Source organism: Camarhynchus parvulus, chromosome 6, assembly GCF_901933205.1.
Source record: "Camarhynchus parvulus chromosome 6, STF_HiC, whole genome shotgun sequence".
Classification (NCBI taxonomy): Eukaryota; Metazoa; Chordata; class Aves; order Passeriformes; family Thraupidae; genus Camarhynchus; species Camarhynchus parvulus.
The window spans coordinates 20367154-20390251 of NC_044576.1; the positions used below are offsets into that span (position 1 = coordinate 20367154).

The window sequence follows — 23098 nt, forward strand, 5'->3', positions numbered from 1 at the left end:
GCCATGTGAAAATGTCACTGGGAAAGAGTATCAAGTGACATTCACTGCAGCCTGGATGTGGGGTAGAAACTCTGGCTAGCTTTAGTGATTAAGTAGCCTACACATTTAGGTATTTTTCAGTGGTTGCCTCTGTGCAGTGTACTGCAAATTCATTTTAATGTAGAGTTATCTAAAAAAAAGGAATTTTTAATGCTTATATTTTTCCATTTTTCTCTTATCTTTAGTTGTTTCTTCCCAGTACTAGAAATTATATTTGATTTAATGAGTTTCCAGGATTCCTTGTTCTACACTGTAATTGCTATTGATGGAAGTTTAGGTTTGTCCTGTAATCTGTACAAACATTTTTTTCCCATCTAGTTTTCCCACCAAATATCAATTTGAGCAGTATCAATTCAGCTCATGTTCTGCTGCTGGTAGATCATTTCTATAGTTCACAGGCAGGGATATTCCCTGCAAATCAGACTGTAGTAATCATTGTTTGCCAGATGTTTTTCCTGTTAATTTCTATCCAGAATTTCTTCTGTTCTTATATATAATCAAGACCAGTTAACTAAATGCATAGCTCTTACTGATTAAGGAAAATGCTCAAATATCTCTACTAAGGCAGGAATAGGAGGTTTGTGTCCTGTCTATCACACTCTTAAATGCACAGATTTTCTGCATTAGTTTTGCCCTCCTCCACAGTAGCAGCTGATGCTGCATGTACGGCTCTTGTTCTTTGTGTGTCTGTGTCCTAGAGAAGGTACCAGCTTATTACATATTCTATTCAGTAACATTCTGTTTGTTCACAGTCTTTGCAGCTGGCACTATCATTTCAAGCAGTATATTAGCACTAATCAATCATAGTTTATATGATTTAAAATCAATTTTAAAATATAATTCATGAATGTGTGCAGAAGTGGATGAGTTGTGTTGCTGTCCTGACTGAAACCCATTTTGGTTATTCCCAAGACTGGTCTTACACATAAAATTGCTTTCTTCCTTTCAGGGCATGCTATGAAAACCACAATATAATTCACTGTTCCTTCAGTTGTGCAAGCAAATACTATTTGTGTGTGTGTGAATGCTGTTATTTAACTACTTTGTAGCAAATACATGGCAATTTAGCATGAAATGATAATTGGGGCTGTGGTTATGAAGATACATGCTTGTAGGTTTGCTAACCTTTGTGTGATTGGATACAGGGAAAAAAGGGCATATCACTCCACTTTTGGTGTGAAAATTCTTTTATGTATTTTCATGACATTTTTTATTGTAATTGTTGAACCCTTTCCCTGTGGCTTTTGGATAGTGCAATGGAATAGGTTTTTGACGCATCTGCCAAAAATTTTCAAGCAAAAGGACCAAGACCAAAAAATACAGGGAACTACTGAAGGTACTGCATGTTGCTGAAGTATTTCAGATTTTGGCACATTAAAGAAAGTGAAAGAATTGAAGGACTGGATATATAAAGCAGCAGAAAACCAGTGTGAGTTTGCCTTTTTCTAGGTGCTTCCTCGTCAGGACATTCACATGTTGAGGACTTGTGCTCAGGATTCTGTTTTGCCAGTGGGGATGACTGAATCCTGCCTTTCAGGAGAATTCTCATCTTTCAGGGGTGGGTTGCCCACAGACCTGTACGACCTTGGTCTATTTTGCATGGAGCAAAATTAAGTGAAAAGTGAATGAGCATGGAGACAGCCTGGAGGTTGGGAAATGCCCATTCAAGTTCTGGCATTTGTCTCCTTTTCCCTGCTTTGGTGAATGCGTAAAAACGATGTCTGGATTGGATCAGCCTCTATGGGAATTGGCTAAGGGAGCAACCACATCACCAGCTGGCTGTTGAATGAATAAAGGATGGTGATTACTCTTCTGTAGCTGTTTATAAATGTTTCCTTCACTCTAAAATGACTCCAAAATGAAACTTATCTGGATGAATTAAATCCAAAAGAAAAAGTTTTCTATCATTTTACCTGCAAGAGGGGAGAAAACTCAATTTCCAATTAATACAAAAATTTTTCCTCCACAACTGAATTTAGCTACAGACTGAAAAAGTCAATAGAACATTTCCCTTTGGTCTAATATCCCTAATCTTGTATTGAATAATCTGGTGTTTTCTGTGAAAACTCTGTGTTTTAGAGCTTATCTGCTCTTAAAGTTTTGTAGGTTTTCAAACTTACTGCAGTAGTGAGAGTAGCAAAGACACACATCATTTAGAAAGACCTTTTTTTTTTAATGACAGTACCATTGAAAACTCCCTGTAAGAACTTACTGCAAAAAAGCAAAAATCCCAGTAATCATCAGATAAACTGTACTGTCAGTCCTGCCAATGTGAAATCACCTGTTTTTCATAGCAGGATGACAGGAGCATTATTATTTTTTTGCCTACTCTTCAAAGGTTTGTATTTTGGGCTCATGAAATGTACTTTTTTATTTTTAAGCTATTTGCCATGTGTGTCACTAACTCTTCTTTTTTTTTGCCCTTGTTAGGAGCAATCCCAATCTCCTCCTCTGAATACACCTGTATTGGAAATGCCAGCATTTATTGCAACAAAAGTATCTCAGTATTCATGCCAGAGGAAGACAACTTTAAATAACTCCAACAAGAAATTCACGGTAATATTTATTCTATCTATAAAATAAAAACTAGTATAATTAGAATAATTACTATAATATTTGCCTCAGTATTTTCTGTGGCATCCTCAGCAAATTTATGAGTAAACAGGCAGCATAATAACAATTTAAAAAGTTATAAATCTGCCATCTCAAATTAAAATTGAGTCCAAGCTTAATTGCATCCTCTAAGTATTGCTGAAAGCTTAACACAGTGGATCCTTAAATACATTAATAGCTTGTAAACACATGAATTTTTAAAACAAATGATAGAAAAATTTCTCAGAGACTCTAATGTAGTGCAGTCTAAATATATCTGGCATAGTTACATGCATATGTTTCAACTATAACATCAAACACTTCCTCATTTTCCTAAAGCTTTATTATGTGTTTTGTTATTATTTATAATTTTTATGATTCTACTTGTGTGTTCCTGTAAATACATACAAATACTTCAAGAAAATATTATTTGTAAGATTCATATAAAAAGAATAGTGACAGATACCAGTTATTGGCTAATATAAACCCTTTACAAGGTAATTACTAAAACCTTTGGGTATTCAGAACTAAAAATAAACCTACGAGGAACTCAAAAATGTCTTGATCTGGGAATGCACAGCTAAAAATTAAACAACCTAAAATTTGGCTTGTAGTTATGCTTTGAAATAATCAACAATTACATCAAATATATGCTACTATTTATGGTAGCCCAGTAGGTTGAACTGTTTGCTTATTTACAAAAAGCCCCTTTTTGAGCAATGTGATGGGAATTGAATTTTGACCCTGTTTTGAGCCTGAGGTTGGACTAGAGACCTCCTGAGGTCCCTTCCAACCCCAGTGTTACCAATATTCCCAAAACTGCTGCTTTTGAAATGGCTGCATTTCCCTACCTCCTGCTAGAAAAAAAGGGCTGTGTTTGTAACCATTTAACCTCTTGAAAGCAGCAGCTCTTTTTTACTGTTTATAAATATCAAATACAAGCTGCTGTAGGGAATAATGTCAGACCAAACACAGTATGACTGAAACATTATGTAAAATACCAAACTTCTTGGAGAAATAGGAAGTGTCTTAGTTCTACACTTCCTGCAAACAGTAGAATGTGGGACCTGGCTCTTTGATGAATTTTCTATATTACAACATTTTGTCAGGCATTCTAAAGGTAAAAAATTAAAAGGAATGTGATGGATAATGGCAAAGTAAAATGGTTGCTGCCAGAAGGCACAAAGTTGTTGATTTAATTGTCATTAGCATTTAGACCACATTCTTTGACTGGTTTCTGTTATACCTGTGTTTCACAGAGGCAGTCCCTAAATTACTTCCAACTTTATCAATGCAGCAGTCTTAATGTCAAAGTCTAGCTTGTGTTTGTTGAGTGAATTTAGCTGAACAGATGAGAAGTGGGGCAGTTTGATGATGGGAGTACTGAGATTCCCTTCTGTTATCCTATATATCAGACATTTTTGGATAGACACTGGGTTTTGTGGTGACAAAGGTGTCAGTTTTTCATCTTCAACATATTTTAAGAGTAACTTCTCTCAAAGTTCATGCTGCATTTTGTTTCTGGAGGTGGAACTGGGCAAGTTTGAGTCAGTCTAGAATTAGCACCTTGACAGCTGTAAGGGAACTCCTCCGGGGCTGCTCTTATTCCTCACAGCCAAAGCTGGCAATGCCTGCTGAAGGGTTGGGTGTTTATGGGCTGCCAGAACTGGCCCATGCCTTGGAGAACTGCCAGTTAGTCTGCCTAGTGTCACAGGAGCCTGATTTTTAGATTTGCTGTTGTTTTGTTGGCCTTGTATTAATCCTGTAATTCACATTCTCAAATAAAAGTACTCCAACAGATTTCTCAGTGCAAGCACTTAGCAAATGCACTGAAGCATTGGTGTAATTCACTTGTGCATGCTGTGGGCAGCCAACCATTAAATGACAGATTTTCCTTGGGTCAATACCATGCATCCTGAAAATTGGGTCCAAACCATCTTGAGTTATGTGTTCATGGTAACATTTTGTTATAACAACCTTATTCTGTGGGCCAGGCTTGTTCCCTTTTCTTGCAGATTTTCTGGGTTTTTTTTTGGTTAGCTTTCTTCTGATCATGCCCAGAACAGGGGGTACAAACCTATAATTTGTTAATGCATTCTTTGATGAATTCTTGGATTCTTCCTTTAACTGGACTTTGCCCTAATATGTTGTATCCAGTTCCCCTTTCAAATAAGTAGGGGTTGTGTTTGTGAAAGTGTAGTAATTAGATTGGAACAGACACTAATAGGCAGCAATGTGGGTGCAGCAGGATTTATACATCCTGGTTTCTTGGGTGAGGCACTTTAGGGGACTTGATTTCTGAAGAAATTGATAATTAGTGACCCTTTTTAATCTTGAGTCCTGTTCTGCATATATTTCATCATGAAGGACTAATTAAAAAAGTAGCAGAGATATTTGATGACAGCTCATGAGGAAAAACTGATGGTTTAATGTACTAGGTGCAATTTCTATGTTCAAATGTCTCATGTTTCCTGTCTGTTTTAATAACCAGAAAATAACTTGCAGAAAGTTACAACAAACCAGATTTACACATGGAAGAAGCTATGGAAGGGTTAAAATAAATTGCAGATGTCAAGGTTTTGTTCTTGCATTCAGTTTGGGGCAAGTCCCAGTCAAATAATTTATGAGCTTTTGTGTAGTAAGGCTTGTGGTGTGAAGAATACACTGAGAATGTGAGATGCCAAGGAGTAGACCGTGGAACCATGGTTCAGTTGATGGGGTAGAGATGCAACTGCTTCAGACTCTGTCTCTGTGCAGTCTTTGGGTCCCAGTGTCCCCTGGCCTGGGGGCAGGCAGGCTGGGAACCCCTGCCTGGGGCTTTGCTGACCTGGCTGGTTGAGGAATGCCCCTGAACACATCTCCCTATTCACAGGTGAGCTGTGGCTGCTCAGATGGACAAAGCTGCAAAACAAAAGAGCAGATTCTTTGAGTTGTGTCTGTGCCTTAGCAAGTTTCCTTTATGTTTGTCTTAAATATTAACGTTATTATGGAATATAATATTCCACTATTGTTCTCTGGCTTATTTGTAGCTATCTTCTCTCTCCCACTGAAAATATACACTTGGAGGCTGCATTGTGTTTGCTTGTGCTAAAATAAAATGAGTCATTCTGCTGTGCCCAGGAGGGGTTGTTGGATTTGAATACTAATATCAGACTGCAATAAAATTCAGAAAGACATTCTTCTGTGAGGAAAATACAATTTAATTCTTACAGAAGAAACTAATTAAGTCAGAGGCGAATGGTTCTGTGATTCTGAGGCTTATTGCTAATACTACTGGATGTTACTTTGCTTTGGCTGTTACTCATGGTAATGAGAATGTGGATGTTTAGCATGGGAAAGATGCCTGGTTTCCTTTCCACTATGTTAGAGAAAAATAAAAAAGAAATATTTATTTCTTCTTTTGTATCTACTGAAGAATGTATCAGTTATGCCAATGGCTCAAGCACTTATTATTATTATTATTTCATTTTAAAACATACCCCAGAAGATCCTCAATTTCAGTTTTATAATGAACTTGGGAGCTGTGTAGTAGAAAACCACTAACTGAATGGACACTCTTAATAACATGTAGTGTCCCACTGACACAGCTTGCTTCAGTAAAAATCTGCAGACTACACCTCTGAATTATGATGTGAATGTGTGCAAAGTATATGCCTATTCAAAAATAATTGATTGTTTGGTCTAAGGAGTAAATATATATTCAGATTTTTAAGATAAGTGGGAAGGTGCTTTGTAAAATACAGAGTACAAATGCATCTTTACTTTTCAGCAGTTTAAATTTGTGGGATACATCAATCTATGTTGCTTTCTTTGACCATATTAATGTATGTAAATATATGTATTTTATATTTCTTATTACACAGTGTACATGTAGGTCATTGTTATGTGATTAACACTCTAACTTCATTTCTGTGCTGTGTTAGCAGACCTTTCTTCACATTTGTATTGTCTTCTTTTACATAATGTGGGATAATATGAAAACTTCTCATGAATTCCTCTCTGTTTCAAGAAATGAACTTGTTATTGTTCGTTAATATGAGGAGCAACTGGAACTAATACGTTTATTTCTTGTAATGGTGTTTGTGCAGGGACCCTGAGATCATGCACATTATGCTTTTATTGTTACTTTCTCAGCTCCTTTGTTTTTCTAGCTGATGTAAAATAACATGATAAAATCTTAGAATCTGGGGAAGTGTTGGGCTTTTCAGTCCAGATAGAAAACCAAAAAAATCAAACTGAACAAAAAGGAGTAATTTCATTTATTTGGAAGTCACTTTAGTCAATATTGCAGGTTGGCCTAAATTGCTTAATTATTCTTGAAATAAGCACCTGAAGTATTTATTTTCTCTCTCAGCCTGTACAAAGGTCATCCACATGCCAGATATCTCCTCCTACCGAAATACAAAATTGAGATTTACAGTGGTGGAAGAGAGAGGAAAATCATTTGAATGAAAGCTGCATTCTAAAACTTTGTTTGCTTTTGAATGATCATCAAACGCTGATGATGCTGATGTGATGAGAAGTAGGACCTGTCCTTTGCATTTGCAACCTACTAAATAAACAAGTAGAAAAGAGTGACTGAGAGGGAAAGCACTTTAACTCAAATTGCTGTTCTGAGTATAACAGGTTCTCAAACATGTACCACGTAAGATTTTTGGGGTTTTTAGTCACAATTTGCTATTGAGCTCTTTGGCTCTTTCAGCTAATATGTGCTGCAGTAGTGTTTGCAGACTCAAGTAAGGTAGGAGCCTTTTTTATGAGAGATGCTGTACATGCACATTGTGAAAGCATTCATGCCCTGGAGTGTTCACAGTCCTGATAGAGAGTGAATGGAAGAGAAACAATGGTAGGGAGGTGTGGAGCAGCTTTCCAAGGTCTGGCAGCAAAGTTGTGAGTGTAGGCATGGCTGTAAGGCAAGTGCCCTCTCCATGAAGCTGTAATAAATTCTTTACAAAACAGATTAGATTTAAAATATGGGGTTTTGTATAATATTTATGATTTCTGTTCTAGCAGAGTCTTAAACTGAGTTTATTAAAGACTGTTTTGCAAGTAGCAATAGACCAGTTCTGACATTGCTGTTGAGAATAGTATGAAATAGCACATGGGACCATTAATTTGTTTTGCTTTTCTGCATGACTTGTACTCTGATAATCAGGTTGAATGTTACTGGGTCAGCTGTTCAGCAGACAGAAAGTAACATGGTCTTACTGATTATTTTTTTCTGAGAATCATTCTCATATATTATTTGAGAATCTCGCACTTTTTGTTGGTTTCACAGGAGTGATTTTTAGTATTTATAGTATTTGAGTTTGCATTTTTTGCATATATAAGATGATTAATGGTAACGTTGATGAAATTAATGATATTTTATCTTATTAGTTCTTAAATACCAGATATTAAATGAGAATCAGAATTCCTGTCTACATCTGTCGCCTTTCTTATTTTTAACACAATTCAGCAAAATTTTATTGGGTCTTGGATCTGATCCACTGGAATCTGAAAGTGCATTTAAATCCCACATTTTTGCCTAGTCCAAGTCTCACCAACAAACATTCCACAGTTTCAGAGACAGAAGTAAAATTTTCAATAACCGAAGAACTGAAATGTAGCCCAGCTCTGTTGCATATTTAATTAGAGCAGACCCTGCAGAGTACTCTGAAGATAATGAAATTCTCATGTGCTGGAAATCTCTGGAAATTTAGTTTCCTTTTAAACTGGTACTTTTTAAACAGGTAATCTGAATATTGATCTGATTGGTAAAGTGAAGGTGAAGCGCTACATGTAAGAAGTATAATAGTTTAGAATAAATGGTCAATAACTTTCCCTTTTATATCACCATAAGTTGACTTCACCAGAGATCCATTAGATTGTAGATTTTTATTAAATAATATTAGATTTTTGTATGCTTTTCCCCTCTAGAATATTACTCAATATGAGCTATACTGTTAAATAGACAGCAAGTCCAGTTTCTGTCTTTTTTTAATAAAGAAATGTTTTATTAAGAAGAATGTTAAAAGCAGTTTTATGTTAAAAGACACCTGTAATTAGTTGCAGCATTTGCAGGCAATGTGGTTTTTTTGCACAGAGAATAATGAATATTCAATACTCTTTAATTGTTTATTTTAAACAGCTTAATGAGCTTCACAAAGGCAGGAAAACACTGAAAAATGTAAACTAGAATCATAAAAATGCTTTGATTATATTTTCTCACTGACTATCAACAGCCTCTGAGTGAAATGCTTCATGTGATTGTGTTTTTCAGTAGTGATGGTGACACAGGTTTTCTGAGAGCTGCCCTCCTGGCAGTGGGATGGGGCTGACACCTCTGTGCAGCAGAGCTGGTGCTGGGATATGCAGACACAATTATCACAAGGGCTGATTATTCAGTGTAGAACCCTTCAGATGTGCATGTGAGATACTGCCTTTTGGGAGTGAGAAAAAACATTCCAGGACTTTTTGAGCCCTCTAATCAAGAAGATGGTTTTGCAGCATTGGTTCCCTCTCAAAAGCTGATACTCCACAGTGGCAAACAGCAACAAAATTCCTCTACAACACTGTGTGGTCTGTTCTCTGCATTTCATTTCTAAAATTCTCTGCTATTAATATAAATATTTTTATATATTCTGCAAGGGAGATAGACCTCATATGGATCATTTAGGAAAAAAACAGCTATACGGATATTCCTCAGGTATTTTTGGATGCAATGTTAAATAAACCAAACCATAAAGAGCCATAAAGAAAATGTGTTTCTATTTGCAAAGTTATACATCTGAAAAATGAAGAAAAGGAGGATTTGTTCCCTAAATTACCAAGTAGAAGCATGGCTACATGTTCAAAAAGATTAAGGTTGTTTCCAGTATTGCCACAGATTCTTATTTGGTTGTGTCTGAAAATACAGATGTTACATGCTGGATTACTTATGGTTGGGCATAATTCTGAAAATTAAGGCTCTATTTGACACTGATATATAAGATCCACATAGAATACAGAAGGCAAACCTCACAAAAGGTTTTCAAGCTTGGCTCTAAAATACCCTTTTTATGATACCTGGAAAACTTCAAGTTGGTAGAAAATTGCTCTGCTTTTTTTTAATGAACTCTATTTTTTCAATGTAGTAAAAATGAGTAATTCTTGAATTAGCATACAAAGGAACCTTTCTAAGGAGTATTTTAAGCTTTTATTAAACTTTAATATATTTTTTTTCCTCTACCTCCCCCTGTCCCAGGATGCCTTTGAGGTAATGGCTGAGAATTATGAATTCAAAGAAAATGAAATATTCTGCCTGGAATTTTTAAGGGCAGCTTCTTTGCTGAAATCTCTCCCATTTTCAGTAACCAGAATGAAAGATATACAAGGGTTGCCCTGCATGGGAGACCAAGTCAGAGATATCATTGAGGTAATGTACTCCTGAATTTTCTGCCAAAGGATTCTTTTACAGGTCAGCATTTACAGGTCACAGGGAGGAGCACTGGCACATCTCTGTGTGTGTACAAACCTTCTGCATTTCCTGTAATAACAATGTGTTATCTATGCTTCTAAGAATGAAATTGTTTTTGGAAACCTTTTGTCATAACACAAGTCTCTGTCATGGAACCCCCACTCTTAGGAATGAGGGTAACAAGTGAATAAATACAAGGGAATAAATAAAGCAGTATCAGCTTTGCATGTGATTTCTAAGGGCTTACTCTGATTTGGATGCAACAGTTAAACTGTTAATAGTTTTGCTCATGTGACTACTGCCCTTGGCAACATCACTTTACTCGCCTGAATGCTTTATTAGAAATATATTTTTTGTGGAAGTGGTAAATATTTTAGTACTTTAATGTTAAATCTTACCTTGCTAGGTTATAGCAAGTTATATATAGCTATAGCAGAGCCTTTTAGCCAGGTGATGGATGAACTCTACATTCCTACTGGAACTTGGAGTATTCCCTGCATTTTTCTTTAGTTCTTAGCCTTTTCAGGACCCACACCTCCGAGTGCTGCAGTTCCAGCAGGCAGCTGCTCAGGGGTCATTGCTGGGTGCTGTGCTTTGCTCTGGCTCCTCATTTCCCCATTCCACCAGTTAAGAATGCACCCTCTGAAGTGCTTTTAGTACCTCCTGTGTGGGGGCTGGATTGCAATCATGATCCCACAGAAAATAGGATTATTTGTTGGGATGATATTGGTGGTTTTCTTTGTTAGTTTTATTTTTAATTTTTATTAGAAAGACTAAAAGAAATGTACACTCCAGAAAAAATGTATTTGTTCTTACAATGGTCTTACTTTTGAGAGTAGAAAACGTAACCAAATAATGAAATCTAATTTTCAGGACAAGTCATTGATAGCTTGTGATAAATAACTGCTTTCTGGCTGTGACTTTATGAGTAAATAAGTACTGTGAAATATATTCCATGGTCCCAGTTTCTACTTCATCCTTGAGTAAATTTATGAGTAAGTAAGGACTGTGAAATTTATTCTGTGGTTCCAGTTTCTCCTTCATCCTTCAGTAATTTTCTTTCTTTAGAAGGGTTGCAGAATTTGATCTTAAGGGAATAAAACAATATGCTTGCTAGGGGTTCTCTTTATTGATTAATAAAGATTGATAAAACTTAATTTTAGATTATTTCACTAAATCTTATAATTGTAGTAAGATCTTAAAATGGATTTTAAAATTTTTAATAAGTAATATTTTTCTTTGTTTAGGAGATTATTGAAGAAGGAGAGAGTTCTAGAGTTAAAGAAGTGTTAAATGATGAGAGATACAAAGCATTTAAGGTAAATCCTTTGAGTTTTGTTGCTTCTGTTAAAAATTTCCCTCCCTTTAGTAGAACTTGGACAAAGCAATCAATTTTATTATAAAAGGACAACCAACATCAAGTACAAAGAAGGATAAGTCTTGAATAAAAAGAAAAGGATATTGAGAAACAGTGACAAGGAATAATGTAAAATATCTTTCTATTTTTAATTGATGTGATGTATGCGTAGTTGCTCTTAAGTGATGTAATGCAACTTACTCTTTGCTGTAAGTTTAATGTGATGTTGGTTTCAGTTCTGCCTCAGCTGTTTATACTTTTAAAATTGCTTCATTTTATTCTGGAATTAAGAAAATACCAGATGAAGAAGATGACTCAGATCTATTGTAATTCTCTTTTGTGTGAGGCAGGAGGACTAGAGCTCTTTCTTCCCTAGGCACATTGTAGAGTCTTAGTCATACAACTTCATAGTTGCAGGGAATCTAAACCACATAAATACTGCAGTTCCCATTACTGAAATATTTATTGAATTCTCCACTGGAAGCATGTAAGATGAACAAACATTTTAAAAAATTTTATCTGCATTTTTGATCTCTATAACTATCCTCTGTCTTCAGAAAAATTAAAACAGAGTAAGACAAATAGGATTGTTTAATTCTCCCTGGCATCACTCACTCTTACTTCAGCTATCCAAAGGCTCTTCCATTCTCTCTGACCTACAATGGAAGGGTGTTCAGAGACAGCTGTTGATGCCATCTCTAGCGATATTCAAAAAGAGGTGTAGATTCACATGTATAGCAGAATTCAAGAAGCAGACTTGCTTATTGATGCATGATTGCATTACAGCATGATTCAGGAACAGCTATTAAATCTTCAGGGTTTAAGAAAATCTCTTGGAGATTAGAATAAAACCTATTAGGAGACAAATTATCTCAAATATGCTTTATGCCTTGTTTCACATGCAAAATTACAACAAACTTAGGTGGCTCTGCTTCTTAGCTGAGCATACATCTCAACATTTTGTCTAAATTAGTTGTGACCAGTTGTTTCCACTGATTTTTTTATGAGATTCTAAGAAGAATCTGTTAGTGAATTCTTAGATTTTACTGTTTAGCATAGTCCGGGTACCTGCTGCTTCACTTATCGTTGGCTTGAAAGATCACTGCTGGCCCCAGGGCCATGGTTATCAAATGACTGAATAAAATTATAGTCAATGTTTTAGATGTAAGGACATGAACTGACAGAGTCAGTTTGCTTTCTTACAGAAGTGGGTGCTGCAGAGAGTGAGTTTGTGTAATTGGTTTCACCAGCTGAAAAGAAATAGGCTCCCTTTACTTGTGCTGCACTGTTGGCAGCATCTCGAGCATCTAAAAACATGCTAAATAACAATGGATCTAAGTACAGAAAGAAACCATAATTTTGTTTTTTTCCCCTAAAAATTTGGGTGCATGGAATCCTTTTTCTTTAGTTCTTTGTCTCAGTGTTAATTAAGTCTCCTAGAATTATTTGAAACCCAGTAATAGATCCTTTTGAAAATATTTCAGCACTAGCAAAAATATTAAAAGATAACAATCTAAGTATTGAAAAAATTATATCCTTTTATAAGCACCCATGATTCAGACAAAGAGTAGGTAATTTCACACATTATATACAACATGTAGAGCAAATCCTATTTAATATTATCAATTATTTTAGTTTTTCACTTTTTAAATCCTAATTATTTCAAAGGAATTAATGTCTTCACAAAAACACAAAATAAAGCTAGCATGCTTAGAATTCAGATGTTGTAGATTCAATGGAAAAGGGCAGTTATTCATGTCTTACACACCTACTCATTGAATTCCAGAAAAGTACAATGCAAGGTGGAGAGCTACAGTATTGACTGAACATAAAGAGCGTGATTTTAGGCAAGCATGAAAGTTTTCCCTCTTCTTTCATAACAGTGTTCATGTGAGGTAGCAATCCAGTGAATAATGCTTACAGCTTCTGCTTTGCATCCTTTTGTGGGTAATTAACTTAGTAAACAACATTACTTTGTAACAGATGGAATATGACCACACAAAAGTTTCTGGTGGACTGGCAGATTTTGGGGTGTTTTAGGTTGTTTTTTTGTGTGTCAGTTTTTTGGTTTGTTTGGGGATGTGTGGGTTTTGGTTTTTATTTATTTTTTTAAATTTGTTTTGGGATTTTTGCTTGTTTAGCTTTTATTTGTTTGTTTGCTTGGTCGGGTTTTTTTTCCCTTTTTTTTTTGTTTTGAGAGCTGGTAGTGCATATAACACAAAGCCATAATGTCAGTCAAATTCTGAAGATAATCTTGTGACATCTCTTGTTCTATCCCATCAGTGTCAGGGAATCAAGCTACCTAATGTTACTCTTTGATTTCTATTAAGAAATGGAGTAAAAATAAAGAATACTACCTTTATTTCAAACAGTTCGAAATAAGGGTAGTATTGTTTGTACACTTTTACAGTTAAAAGTGTACATTTTAGTAAATTACTTAAAGGTGCTGGGACTACTGCTGTATTTTTGTTTGGATTTAATGTTAACGAGAACTGTCCATGTATAAAACCAGTTCTCTGTTCAATGTAGTCATGCAAAGAAGGGAAGCTGAACCTGTATATTTGAATCACACTGTTTGTATCACACTATTTGTCTTCAGTGTAGGCTTAACTCTGCCCTTTGCTTTCCCTGAGAAACCTTGTTGTTGCCTACTTATTATTAATTCACTGCTGCTTTGGAAAACAACACTGAGATGTTTTTTTACTGACCTTAGCAATTTACTTCAGTCTTTGGAGTGGGAGTGAAGACATCGGAGAAATGGTACAGAATGGGTCTGCGAACTGTGGGAGAGGTAAAAGCTGACAAGACCCTGAAGCTGTCAAAAATGCAGAAAGCAGGTAAGGTGAGAGTGTCATAAAAACTTGTATCTCAGTGCTCTAAGGACTTGATAACAGAGTCACAGGGGAAGGCAAAGCTCATTTATACATTTGTTCTCTTGCTGCAGTCTTGTGAATACTGAATTATTAGGTGAAAATATTTGGACCAGCTGAGCTCCTAATTAAAAATGGTGTCATGGAAAACATAGGAATATGCATATTTTTAAATTGCTTACACAGATACCAAATGACATCTCTTATACACAAAACTATTAATGATTCATTATTGCACCGGTTGTGAAAAAATTACAAAATTGGGAAAGCCCAGAACTACTTTTCAGAGGAGATCTGTCTCCCTCAAGGCAGCCCTAATTTACTGATAAATCTAGACTTGTAATAAAGTACTTATAAAATATTTTTCTACAATCCTAGCACATCTTAGCTTTAAAATGTGAAACATGATCACATGACTAATGTTCCTTCCCCACAGATTTTGTGTGTATACACGGTTTCCCTAAATAAATGAATTAATTTAAACAAAGAAATGAGTTACATTAAGGAAAACATATTCTATAATATGACATTAAAATAATGTAACTTTATTTTGCATTAAATTTGTCACCTCAGGCTCCCTTGGATTGGATTTCTTGTATTTGTGCTTCTTTGTCCCTCTTTATTTTACGTGTCATATTCAAATGTGAATCAAGCTGCCATACTGGGTACTTTCAACCCAAGCTCTGTGATCAGAAATAAGATAGCTGGGATATTTCACATACTTCTGGGCTCTATACTTGTGCAGAAAACTATTATTTTGGGAAGACTGCCTTTTGAAACAGTTCATACAAAAATGCCATTGATGGGAGCTGATAGGGAAGTTAGAGTAATTTATAAATATTCAGGTCCTAAGAAAGTGGAGAATTATTGTGATTGCTGTGTTGACAAATTACATGATAAATTGTAATGACAAAAATACATAGAAACTCTAAGGACAAAGATGAAGGAAGAAGGAGGCTATCTCTGCCCTGTGATCCCTTGTACCCACACCACCTGTGATTTGGGCCTTGAATAATGCTGTGTATATTTTAGTATTTCTGTGGAGTGATCAGCACTTTTCCCCTTTGATTTCCAGGGCTTCTCTACTATGAGGACCTTGTTAGCTGTGTGTCCAAGGCAGAAGCAGATGCAGTGAGCTTGATTGTCAAGAATACTGTGTGTACATTTCTACCAGATGCTTTAGTTACCATAACTGGTGGTTTCAGGAGGTGAGTGAAAAAAATGAGGTCACTTGGCTGTTTTATGCAGGTGCATAAAAAAGATGTTTGTGTCTTGGAACAATCAAAGAAGCTTTGTGGGAAAGTATCAGAGTTTGTTTTCAACATTTTTGTGGGTTTGTTTGTTGGTTTGTTTGGTTTTTTTTTTTTTAACAGGAGAGCAGCTCTATGACAGTCCCAGGTTCCTGGTTTTTGTTGCTATAGATGGTTAGTTTTACTCTAACTGAATTCCCGAGGCTGAGACTATTGTAAGGCCATGCTTGAAGGCAGGCTTAAGGCAGTCTTGGTTTGTACTGTTAGAAGTATACTTGGAGTAAACAGTTACTAAAGTGACTATAAAGCACTGACTAAATTAAATATATACTAACATCTGTATAAATGGGATGATCAGAGAATTCCTTTCCTAGTTGATTTTTATTACAAATAATTTTGGTCTTGCTCTGCAAAACCAAACCCAAAGCTCTGCAAAACCAAACCCAAAGCTGTTGTTCAGAAAAATACATTCTTTCAGCACTTGAGAGCTTTCTTACAGCCACACAGCAGAGTACTGAGACTGGGAATGGTCTTCAGGAGTTCTGCTTTCCTTGCTCTATTCTCAGTCCCCCATTATATCCTCCTTGTTCTACACGTTATGCTCTTAAACCAAAAAAATGTAGTCAGTTCTACCTCTTGCTGCTGAATTTGATACTTTGTAAGACTTTGATTATATTTTAAATGTAAAAGTATCTTTGAAAGATACTTATTCTCATAAAACTCAAAATATACAATTCTGTGACCCTCATGCATCTAAAACTGATATGAGAGCAAAAGACAGAAGAATATTAATAATTAATGTATCACCTGTGTGTTTTAATATTGTAAACCTAGATAGGTCAGACTCAATCCAGTACTAAATTAAGACCTTTTATAATTTATAATTTCTACAGTACAGCGATTATGTTGAATATTTTTATCATCTTTGTTCCTTTTCATGATATTTATAATTATTCCTTGTATATCCCATATTTATTGTGGGAATGTTAGTAGCTTCCAGCTACATAATTTCAATAAAACTGTATGGTCAATAAGAAACATTAGGCTAAGTAGGAACCCTGACCAGAGGTTTAGGAACAAGGTGAAATGTTATGTTCAAAACCTCAAGTGTCATCATTCTGTGAGTTTTTGTTTCAAAAACATGTGGTGTCTCTAAAGAGAGTCTCTGTTTAAGGGAATCTTTGTTTAGTAGACTCTCCCCACTGATGCAAATCAGTCAGAAACCTTGTGTTATTGGTAACTTGGGTGTAATTGATTAACACATCTAGATGGGTCAGAGCCTTACAGGTTATTTACTGAAAAGTCCCAGTTTCTTCTAATGTAATGTATTTGTGAGCTTTGTTGGTAGCGTAGTTTGCAAAGTTTGACTCTCACAAGTCAAATCAGAGTCTTTAGTCTTGCTTATTGTTGTGGGGAGATATGATAGTCATTCTCTTTTTTTTATTAAGAATAAGCTTAAATGGGTGTATCAAGGCAGAAGAGAAATTATTTAAGTATCTATTGATGCCTGCTAGTGGGTAATTCTGTATACTAATTACATGCCTTTAACTGTACAAGAATATATTGAACTATAGGTTTCAATATGTCAGTCCTAATGCTATTTTACCAGCCCATGGAAAAGAAATGCTGCAGTGCAGGATTTGCAGATAACTTGATGGATTGAGATCCCTCTTTCAGGTACCTGTATTTTAAGTGCTGAATTGCAGTAGGGTTGATTAGATCTGTTCTTTTTTGCCTGTCTCCTGTAGTAGCAATGCTCTTCAGCAAGATGTTTGTGTAAGCTTAGTAGTTCACAGTTTTCAATTGCCAAATTATTTTTTGTTCTTTTCATCATTATATAAATATTTTAATAAAATAGGCAAGCTGTATCATTTAAACAATTCCCTCATTCTTCACTCCGTACGCTGCTGACATAAGAGGAAAAGTAGCTCATGATTGCCCTGAATGATATACTGATTCCCCAGGATCCAGATTTGCCTTGCTTTGTAGTCCTGTTTCATAACTTGGGAAGAAATTAGCAGTTGATTGTTTTCCTCCAGATTTTTGATTGGAGAGTTCAAGGTCATGAGTCTCATAAACCTTACTATGCAGGAGAGCTGGATGAATCAAAGCAAGCAGAACTTCCATAGAGATCTGCACCTATGGAGATTCAATAGAGATGAAAGAAGAAAGTAGAGATGAAAGTTACATTCTTTCCCCCAAATCTATTATGTACACACATGGGTGGATTTATTTATTGTGTTACTAGATATTTTCCTTTAGATGTCAAGAAATCAGATGATGTCGAAATTCTTTAAATCAAAATTAAGAAGCATAGTACAACGGTAAAGTAACTGATAAGTTTTGTTCTGTTTTATTTTAAATCCCAGCAAACTTGTTAATGGACTTTTCTTTGGATTGATTAATCTTTTGCCTTTTGTATGGCTTATTTTCCTAGTCTTGTAAAAAATAAAAGAATCATGATGGCAACCCTTCATATCTTTCTAATTTGAAATAATTTAGGAGCAGAAATTAATAAATTAATGAAGTCTAGATAAGTTTATCCCTCATTGCTTTCCTACAGGAACACTTCACCAACTGCTGTAAAACATTCCTTGAGTTTCAGTGGATATAGTTTCAATTGAGATGTAGGAGAGTTTTTTCTTTATGTTTTTCTGTTAACCTTTTCCAACACTTATCTGGGTAATTTTTAAACTGAAATTGCAACACTGTAATGCATGGAAATACAGAAATAGAGGAATTGTAGTTATAAATCACACACACATGGTGTAGAAGGTATTTAATTTTCTATTCAGGTAAGGTGTCAGGGAGGGTGACTGCAGAGAAGGAAGAATCAAAGATGCTGCTAGTGCAATATAAATCATGCCATGGACAGCATTATTAGAAAGCCTGAATTTGCCATACAAAGTCTGTTTGAATTGGCATAGTGTTATTTTCTGTGCTCAGCCTTTCTTATTTTGTGATTTAAGCTAATGAGACAAATTCTGAGGTGGGGAATAGCACCTTATAAGTACACAAGACCCCGAGGGTGAAGTATCCCTTCCTACATAAACAGAGCCCCTTGGATGGGGAGAAGAAACCCCATATTCTAATAAGCAACATCCCTGATAAATAATGTCCCAGCTATATCCATGGCAGGAGTGTAGTTTAGGGTAATGTGTGTTATCACATTTAAATGAGTTAAACTGTGGACCTGACAACTTTTTTTTCCTGTGGATATTAAAAGAGTAATTTTATTCCATGAAGAGAATTAAGGAGATTGCTGTAGTAATGGCAGGATCTCATTTTGTAGATATCATTGCATGTTACAGAATATTTTATTCCTGCTAGCAGTATGTTAATGACATTAATAGTAATATTAGCATTGTTGTAGGGTCATTAGTAATGACAAGGCATTGGAGCATTATGATATTTTGTAAGATCCTGGGTTTCGGCTAACTTGATTTAGCTGCTGATACTTGGTCTTGCCCCAGGATGTGATCTAAATTGAAGGTTTCATAAGAGCTTGGAGGCAACACTATATCCTGTATGTAGTTTATGGTTTCAGCCTCTTTACTGGTTGTTCATATCTCAATACATATACCCACAGTCTCCAAATTTGGCTGGAGAAGTTCAGAAAAGGATCTGGAATAAGAATTATGTACAGTAATAAGAATATTTTACATATATATATAAGAACTGTGTTTGCAGAATGGTTTTCTGTGTGCCCTGTCCATATGATTGACAAATTATTTACAAACTAGGGTTCAGTTTTATTGTGCTGGGTGTAACACAGTTGTGGTTAGCTCTGCAGCAGTAGAGTTGTTTCTCTGTGTGAGGACATGGTTGCCATATCATCCATAGGCACTTATTTTTTAAAAAATTATTTAGGGATCCTCTTAGCATTATGATTTCACTTGTCACATTCTCAAATATTTACTTAGACACACTCTTGTTGGCTTCTCCAACCTTAGCCTTTAGAGAAAGTGAAGTAGACTAAGGAAAGGTTTTGTTTTGGGTAATTTTTCATATTGCAGTTCTGAAGAAGCTGTTCAAGTGTCTTGGGCATTGCATAATGAAGAATAACTAGTGTATCTTGTCTTTTTTTATCTTTATGGGAGGTTAATTTTTCCATGCTCTATCAGTCTTCAAGGAAGTTTTATTCCCAGTCTCTCTTGTCGTTAATTCTGTCCTAACATGAACCTGAGTGTAGATCACTATCTCCGTGCTTGAAATTTTTATTATCCTTTAGAAATGAGGATTTGATACTCTGCAACATTTGTAGATAAGAATTATTAATAGAAAAGCAATGAATAGAGCAAAGGACGTGGTGACTGTGTTTGTCAGGCACCACTGCCATACTTTTGGATATTACAAGGCAAAAGATTCTTTCCTGTGTGCAGTGACATTTCCTACAAGGCAAAGGAATGCATAAAGTAATGACACGGGACAGAATACTGCTCTTTCCTGTTCTGTACCAAGAAAATAATTTAAAGATATCTCTTCTTTCAATCTTGGACATAAGATGAAATAGCTGAGACAAAGAAACACTTTGAGAGATTATTTTACAGGTTCATGCAGTGATAAATAACCAAGGTTATTGTGGCACCTTCGTTTCAGAAATTAGACTTCTATATGGCATGTGGAATCACATTTATCTAACTGTGCTGGTACATGCTTGTAAAGGGGACACTGTGAGATTGAATGTCTGAAGAATATTACGCTTACCAAGCTTTGGAATATACACAAGACTTTGTGCTTTATTTAATCGAGCTTGTCATGTGAATTCTGGCTGAAGTTCTTGATAAGTCACAAAACATCTGATCACAAGTTCTGATCCTGATAAAAAGCTCCATTTGACCTTTTGATATTGGATATTCCTAATAACTTTTGGAGACTGTAAATGTTCTGCAATGAGGTTATAATTCCTGACACAACACCAAATTTTTTGATTCTCAGAGTAAATGTATTTGAAGTGCTGTTATACAAATTATTTTCTTTCTCCTCAGATCTAGGATTAAAATAGTGTAAGGACTTACTTGCTAAATAATTAGAATTAATTTTGCAAAAGATTCTTGCAGTAAGATTTTAGGCAAACTCCTAAGCAGTGATTGTTTATTCTACTTATACTTTGGTTTTTTTCACTCTGAAACACCAACTGCAGTAAGAGAAGATATAAACCATATCCAGGTACTCAAGTCCAAATATTGTAACTTCTGCTCACTTTTTTCTACTGCTGTTGAAAGAAGTAGATTTTTTTATATGCTGGTATTTAATATTTTCCAGGGAGAAATCTGCTATAAAGGAGTTGTGAGGCAAGCTGCTCGCTGAACATTCAAGCTGATATGGTAGTTTGCACACACTTGAATTTAAGCAGATCCTGGAATAATCTAGCAATTATTCCAGCAACAGACTGGAGAGACTGCTTGGCTATCATTCATGAGCACAGACTTTCCTCTGATAAACTGTAGCCAACTTTGGACGAGAGTTTTAACCTGGAGATGTTCTAATCTGATCTGGCTGGTTTTAAAGCTTAGTAAAACAGCTTTGCCTTCCCAAACTCCCTAGGATTAGAAATGATTGAACTTGAGGTATTGATATACTGCAAGTAAAAATATTCTCTGGCAGGAGTTAGAAGCACTGCAACTGTGAAAGAACAGGGATCATCACAAGTTTCTGCTTTTAACTTTCTGTAATCCATTAAAAATTAAGTTGGGAAAGGAGAAAATCAAATTAATGGCTAGCCAAGTCAATTTAAAAGATAATCTATTGAAGTAATTCAGATACTTCCTTTTGTCATTAGAGCTTTGATTATTTTCCCAGTCATTTCATCTATTATTAGCCACAATGAATCATGAAGTAGAAACTGATGAATAAGGTATTTGGGAGTCATAGACAAAAAGAACTTTGTAAGAACCAATGAAACTTAATAAAATTGAGCACTCAGGAGGGCATATACTTTGAAAGTCTTTCAAAAACTTGTTGATTCAAAGTTTTTTACATGCCCTACACTACTTGACCCTTTCCTACTTTCACAGACTTTTTAGCTCATTAGAAGGATGCTGTTGTGCTATGTGCCTCTCTTATCTCTAAAACTAGTTCAAGTGGTGGGTCAGGCATAGAGCTGGAAATGGAGGTGGCTGATTTCTGCAAAGCCGGAAGTTTTGCACTCTGTATGTAGAAAACTCCCTGCCTTAGTCTTACAGTTTCTATGATCACCCTTTCCCTTCTGGAATGCATTTATAACACTAAGCCTTTACAGTGCTTAGTGTTTTCTGTTTCCTATCAAGTCTGATGGTGACTGCTAGTAAGTAAGCCAGAGCAATACAAATAATGTTATAAAGCAAGATAGGAAATCTCAGACTGTATTATTTTGGGACTGTTAAAAAAAGTCTCTTGTATTGGCATTTTCTTTTTAAGCTTAATTGGAAAAAATGAGATTAAAAACTGAAACTAGGGATTTCTATATTCTTGTCAGGCAGTCAGTCTGAAATTTTAGTAATGATACATGATCAGATTTGTTACCATTTTAATCTAGACAAAACTTTCATTTGAAACGGATGAAAGTTTTTAAAGTTACTGCATTGATGGATGTTTTGTGCTATTAACAATATTTGTCATTACAGTGTATATGGAATATTGGAGTGGAATTTTCAAACTGCAAAGGCAACTTGTGGTGACAAAGCAGCATACTGCAGGTACACTACTAGAAGAAGACAGGGAATTACCTCAAAAACAGATTATTTTTTTCCACATCTTCATGTCATGTTCATTGATATCCAAATGAATTGAATGTTAAATGAAAAGCAAAGTGAGCAATTACTAGAAATTTATATCTGAAAGAAGAACAGAATGACAGCTAATAATGTTATTTAAGCATTTTTTCTCTTTTTTGCTTTTTTTTTCCTGATTTGCCCTGTAAGGTCACTTTCAATCATTTTTGCTATGTAAGGGTCAGCCATTTGGCACTTCTAGGTTCCTAAGCTATATGGAAATATTTGTAGAATGCTTGCCACTGCATGAAACCAAAATGTTAATGGCTTCACTAAGTCAAATTAAATTTTAATGGCCATGGTTTAACTTTTCTTTCAGCCCATTCACATCCTTTAAGCAGCATTAAATGTGATTCAGTTGTCTTCTAATATCACAGCTGACCTGAATAGCTTTTCAATTAGACTTTTAGATGAAGCAGATCTGATACATTCTAAATAAATAAAGATCTCTTTTTATTGGTTAAATGCTGATATTCACAGCTCATTTAATCCATTTATAGAGATGCAATGTCAAAAGAAGAACCTTTTTTTGTGCAATGCTAGTGGTAATGTGCAGAGATGAGACAAAAAATTCACATCTTTGTTTTGTCAGTGAATGGAAATTAAGGAAGAGTAACTCAAAAAGATCTATTTAATACTTTAAGAAAGGTGCATGACTGAGAAGTGATGAAATTTTTTTGACAAGGAGTCACACATTAAAAGCATTTTATGAAATGGTGTGAAGAATAGTCAGTTAACAATGCACATTCCCCTCAGAAATTTATTCTGACATCTTACAAATAATCTTATACCTAAACAGT

The 23098-nt window shown here is 35.3% G+C and overlaps 1 protein-coding gene across 1 annotated transcript in view; it reads left to right on the forward strand.

The window, feature by feature from the left end:
- Positions 1 to 23098, forward strand: part of DNTT (DNA nucleotidylexotransferase) — a 74169-nt gene that overhangs the window by 7690 nt on the left and 43381 nt on the right. Inside the window, exons 3-7 of the mRNA XM_030951472.1 lie at positions 2470 to 2595; positions 9857 to 10027; positions 11317 to 11388; positions 14140 to 14263; positions 15372 to 15504. Of these exons, the coding sequence (XP_030807332.1) occupies positions 2470 to 2595; positions 9857 to 10027; positions 11317 to 11388; positions 14140 to 14263; positions 15372 to 15504 (626 nt within the window). The remainder of the gene's footprint in view (positions 1 to 2469; positions 2596 to 9856; positions 10028 to 11316; positions 11389 to 14139; positions 14264 to 15371; positions 15505 to 23098) is intronic.